Genomic DNA, 5000 nt, shown 5'->3' on the forward strand with positions numbered 1-5000 from the left:
TATCGATCGATTTAAATTATCCCTCGTCTTGGAAAAAAATATTAAAAACTCCAAACCTGGGACCTCACAACAAAGTTTTCTTGGATTGAAAAGTAAACCAATACATTTGGTAAACAGGGGAGTCACAATTTTAAAAATCGCGACTGCACCCGGGATTGATCTCAGTCCCGTTGCGTGTGAATTGAGTGCTCTACCAACTGAGCTATCAAGACCCTTAAAGTTTAGTTAAATGTTCCCAGATTCTGACCGCCAAAATACATAATAATAAATAGCAAGTATTTATGGGGGTTTTCTTCTTTGACAAAGGATAGAGCTGTAGAGTTTATTTCCTTTTTCGACAATTATAGTTATTTGATGTAAATGATTGCAATTTCTAAGCATTTCCGCATTTCATGATGTTAAGGAGAATGTTTTACGCGTTTGTCCATTCCGTTTACGGAAATTATTGTGTTTTGTTTGAAAAAAACATTGTGTTTCTCTATCTGCATTATAGTCATGTTTGTGTGTATATGTGTGTGTGTGTGTGCGTGTGTGTGTGTGAGAGAGAGAGAGAGAGACAGAGAGAGAGAGAGCGAGAGATAGAGAGAGAGAGAGAGAGAGAGAGGGGGGGGGGGGATACATGAGTGTGTGTTTGGATAAATTATGTGCGTTTTTATGTTGGTGTTTACGGGCAACACACAGAGACCATGGTTGACAGGTGAAATTCCTGCATTCCCCTTCGTCAATTCAATAAAAAAAAAAAATCCTGGCGATCCAAATTATAATATTAGGCTATACCCAGTCCTTTGTTTCTTTATGACTTGAAAGGAAACAAGCGTGTGTTATTTGTGTCCATCAGGGAGTGTGTATTCGGCCCGTCTTAGAATGAAGTGAAACAGATAAGGTTGGTTAAGAATAGTAATAATATGGATCCTTTGTGCGTTATTCTCATGTGTACTTTGGCCTTTGCGCCAACTCTCGCCAATTCCTGTATCTCTAAAAGTGGTAAGTAACCAATATAATAACATCAGAGCTGCCAACTTGAATTTATTTTAATTCGTAGTATCCAATGGGGAAAAAAGAGAAAAGTCACAATAAATAGATTCACAAATAAATAATTTGCCATCACCATGATCTTCAAAATGCTTCAAAGTCCTGAATATGGGATCTAAGGAACTAAATTTTCCTTTTCAACAAGATTTATTGAGTCAAAGAGGCAGCAGCTTCTTATGGTTCACACTATTATGTTATGACGATCGACCCAATCAGCAAAGTCCGGTCCGCATTCGTGCACCGTCGCGAACCCGCCCGGTAGCATCGTCACAACACACCTTTCGACTAGATGCTCTGCCGTTTCGGGTTCTTGCCCACAGCGTGGACATAAAGGACAGGAAGTTAGACCCCACTGATGTAACGCACCGGCCGTTAGGCAGCTCCTCGACCGAAGCCGATTCGCAGCTACCCAGTGTCTCCTCTTACTGGTATCAAAGCCTGGCAACTTCTCACCAAGCTTAGAGGAGTGTAGGTCCCCGCCCCCACGAGGGATTGAATTCGTCCAAACCGACTTCCATCTCGTATGTGCAGCTCTGTCCGTAGTCAGGGATTCTGCGTACAAGGGTTGCCGGGACTTATTTCGGCTCGAAACGGGGGCACCGTTCATTATGCGCATGAGAGGGGTATCCCCATTCCCTCTCTCTTTGATCTTACTCAGCCAGTTTCCCGTAATGGTCTCTCTCCGGACATCGGGGGCTGGATCGCTGCCATCACCGGGCCCCATTCTCTAGGGGTTGTTGCTAGCGTTCCCGACACTATGTGCATCGACTTGCGAAGTTTTACATCCACCTTCTCAACGTTTCTGCTTCTACCCCACACTGGAGCGCAATACTCCGCGGTGGAATAGCATAGTGCCAGGGCGGATGTTCTCAGGAGCGCTTGGCTAGCGCCCCAAGTCGATCCCGCCAGCTTCCTCAGAAGACTATTCCGCTTCTCTATCTTCCGGGCAACCCCTTCGAGATGAACCCGATAGGTAAGGCTGCGATCCAGCGTCACCCCTAGGTATTTTGGACGCGGCTCATATGGGAGTGGCTGGTCCCCGACTAGGACATTCAGTTTACGGGTGTGCCAACCACTGCATAAGTGAAATGCAGTGGCCACGGTTTTTGAAGTGTTCATCTTCAGGTACCACTTCTCAAAGTAGGATTTGAGTCTGGTGGCGTCCTCGCTGAGTACGCTCTCGAGACGGGTCCACACTTTACTCTGAGTAACGAGTGCCCAGTCGTCTGCGTATCCCAGCCTCAGGGAGGAAGTGTTCGGCATATCGCTAATGTAAACGTTAAACAACATTGGCGCAAGTACCGACCCCTGAGGGACCCCATTCTTCAATTTCCTAACTTTGCTCGTGGCGTCTCCCAGCGCGACGTGGAATTGCCTTTCCCCTAAGATCGAAGAGAACAACTTCAAGGTCTTTTTGCACCTTATGATTTTTGCAAGTTTGAGCATTAACCCATCGCACCAGACCGTATCGTACGCCGCTGATAGGTCTATAAACACAGCACCTGTTTGCTGTTTTCTCTCGAACCCGTGCTCAATATGCTCTGTAAGGGCAATGACCTGCTCCGTGGTGCACCTCCCTTCCCTGAAGCCTGCCTGCTCAGGTGGCAGGGCAGCGTCTAGGACCGGCCCCCATCGGTTTAATAGAACACGCTCCAACAGTTTGTAAAGACAGCTCAGCAGCGATATGGGTCTGTAACTGTCTGCCTCCTTCGCCGGCTTCCCTGGCTTCAGGATGGCAACTATCTTCGCATGCTTCCACACTTGTGGAAGCTTTCCGTTTGCAAGGATGTCAGACATTGCCTCTGCTAGCCAGGCCCGTGCCCTGGGGCCCAGATGCGTCACCATATCGGGATATACACCATCTATCCCAGCTGCTTTGCCGTTCTTCACTTCGCTAATGGCTGCACCCACTTCTCGGGGACTGAACGGGGCCGTCCAGTCCGACTCCTCCGCAGGTAGCGAGTCCAAAATCGTACGATACGCCTTGCGGACACCGCGCTCAAAAGCCTGATTAGGGACCCGCTTGCTACGGTTCTTAATATTCTTGGCAATTGTGTCTGCCTCGCATTCCGGTGCAGCCTTCGCGAAATTCCGATCTGGGTCCAATTTCTTTATCAAACGCCAAGCGTGGCGGCTGGAGTGTGTAAAGTCGAGACTTTCCACGGTCTCCTGCCACCGTTGCTTCCTTCCCTCTGCCAGAGACTGGAGTAGTCTATCGGCTGTGTCCTGGGACTGGGTCTGCTGGTACTCTCGGTACAGCTCTTCCGACTCTGCTGTCCAGCAAGGGGTGTAGAATTTCCGTTTGCCCCGTGGAATAGAGCGTTGAGCGCTCTTAACCAGTAGCCTACTAAATCTGGTTATATTCTTGGACTTGGGAGGAATGGCAGGGCAGACCTGCTCGATATAGGAACTGAATTCCTCCCAGTCAGCCTTCCTGAAATTCCATCTGCAAAGTGGGAGAGACTGCACCCTCGGTATTGTCACCCCAGCTGTGACAAGAACCGGCCTGTGCTGGCTATGCGGAAAGTCCCCGAGGACTGTCCGCTTCACCTGCAACGGTTCACCGTTCGCGCCTTTCGTTACGAGGGTGAGGTCTGGAGTATACTCCTTCTTATGGCGGGTACCCCGGAAGGTACCCTTGGCTGTAGGATCGTACACTAGGTGTAGATCATTACAGTCCATCCATGAGCGGAGTTGTCTTCCTGCCTCGTTGCAGTCTCGGTAGCCCCATTCGTGATGGTGGCTATTAAAGTCTCCCAGACAGATGGAAGGATGGCTGACCACCGGTACCGGTGGTGTAGTCCAAGTCGCTCTAGGTGGTTTGTAAATATTATGCAAACACAGTCCACCTACTTCCACGGAAATTCGGTTCACCCCATTGCTGTCCGTTACGCTCTCAATGACCCTTACCTTCGATGGCTCTTTAGCGTAAACGCTAACCCCTCCTTTGAGCCTCGAAGTGTCCTCGCGTTGGACCACCGTATAGCCTGGGATCTGGAATCGGGAAGATTGCGCGCCTGAGTAAAGGTGGGTCTCCTGTAAAAGGAGGATATCAACGCAATGAACGGCCAGTAGCTTTGATAAAAGCTCATTTTTTGCCATACTCTGGCTCTCGACGTTCAGGGACAATATACGCGTCAGTTCGCCATCCCCGCCGTCGCATTTTCCAATCGGCAGGCCGCGGATCGATTGATGCATGGGACGTTTGCTTTTTTCTCGGACGTGCCGACGACCCGGGCGACACGAACGCGGTATTATTTGGCTAGGCGGCAGACCGCTTCGCCATTGACGGGACTGTTTGGGACTCGACATAAGGACAATAGTGTGGCGCCCGGGATAGGGCTGCTATTCGGGCACCGGGTTTGGATCAAATTTAGTCACACACCGGGGCGAGCAGCTCATGTGGCTCGTTGGCTCGATACCCGGGATGGTCTCGTGACGGTCGACCGGGATTTACACCTTTGCCCTCCCGTGTGCCTCAAGCCCCCTCACCAACTGCAAGGTAAAGATCCACGAGGGGGGTCAAAGAGGCGAATGCCGTTTTGTAACTGGAGTCAAAAATTCGTAATTCCACACATTATTTTTGTAGTGCTAAGCGGGTCTGTAATATTATGGTTTAAAAAGGTATACACTTTAAAATCGCCCTCATATCTGTATTTCCAAACGTAGAATAAAGCCGTTTGGGAATGAATATTTAATGTTACAATCCGGGCCATTGTCTTCAAGATGGTGAACGCGCTGTTTCAAATTTGCGACCTACTGTTTACAAGAAGCCTGTAGGGGCACAACACAAGAAACAACTTTAATAATTTATCGAACGGATTATTTCTCCGAACGTTCGGTAAAATAAACTTGACCTCTATTTCTCCGAAAAGTTTCCGTTCTCGAGAATTTTTTATAGTTATTTGTGTGTGTGTGTGTGTGTGTGTGTGTGCGCGTGTGTGTGTGTGTGTGTGTGTGAGAGATGA

The 5000-nt window shown here is 48.8% G+C and overlaps 1 protein-coding gene across 1 annotated transcript in view; it reads left to right on the plus strand.

Annotated features, from left to right (window-relative positions):
* The first annotated feature begins 787 nt into the window (after window positions 1-787).
* LOC144968076 (uncharacterized) overlaps window positions 788-5000 on the plus strand; it is a 34218-nt gene continuing 30005 nt past the window's right edge. Inside the window, exon 1 of the mRNA XM_078906059.1 lies at window positions 788-984. Within this exon, the coding sequence (XP_078762185.1) occupies window positions 906-984 (79 nt within the window). The 5' untranslated portion in view covers window positions 788-905. The remainder of the gene's footprint in view (window positions 985-5000) is intronic.

This window comes from Berghia stephanieae, chromosome 3 (assembly GCF_034508935.2).
Source record: "Berghia stephanieae isolate SIO BIC M18660-M18661 chromosome 3, UCSD_Bste_1.3, whole genome shotgun sequence".
In the NCBI taxonomy this organism is placed as follows: Eukaryota; Metazoa; Mollusca; class Gastropoda; order Nudibranchia; family Aeolidiidae; genus Berghia; species Berghia stephanieae.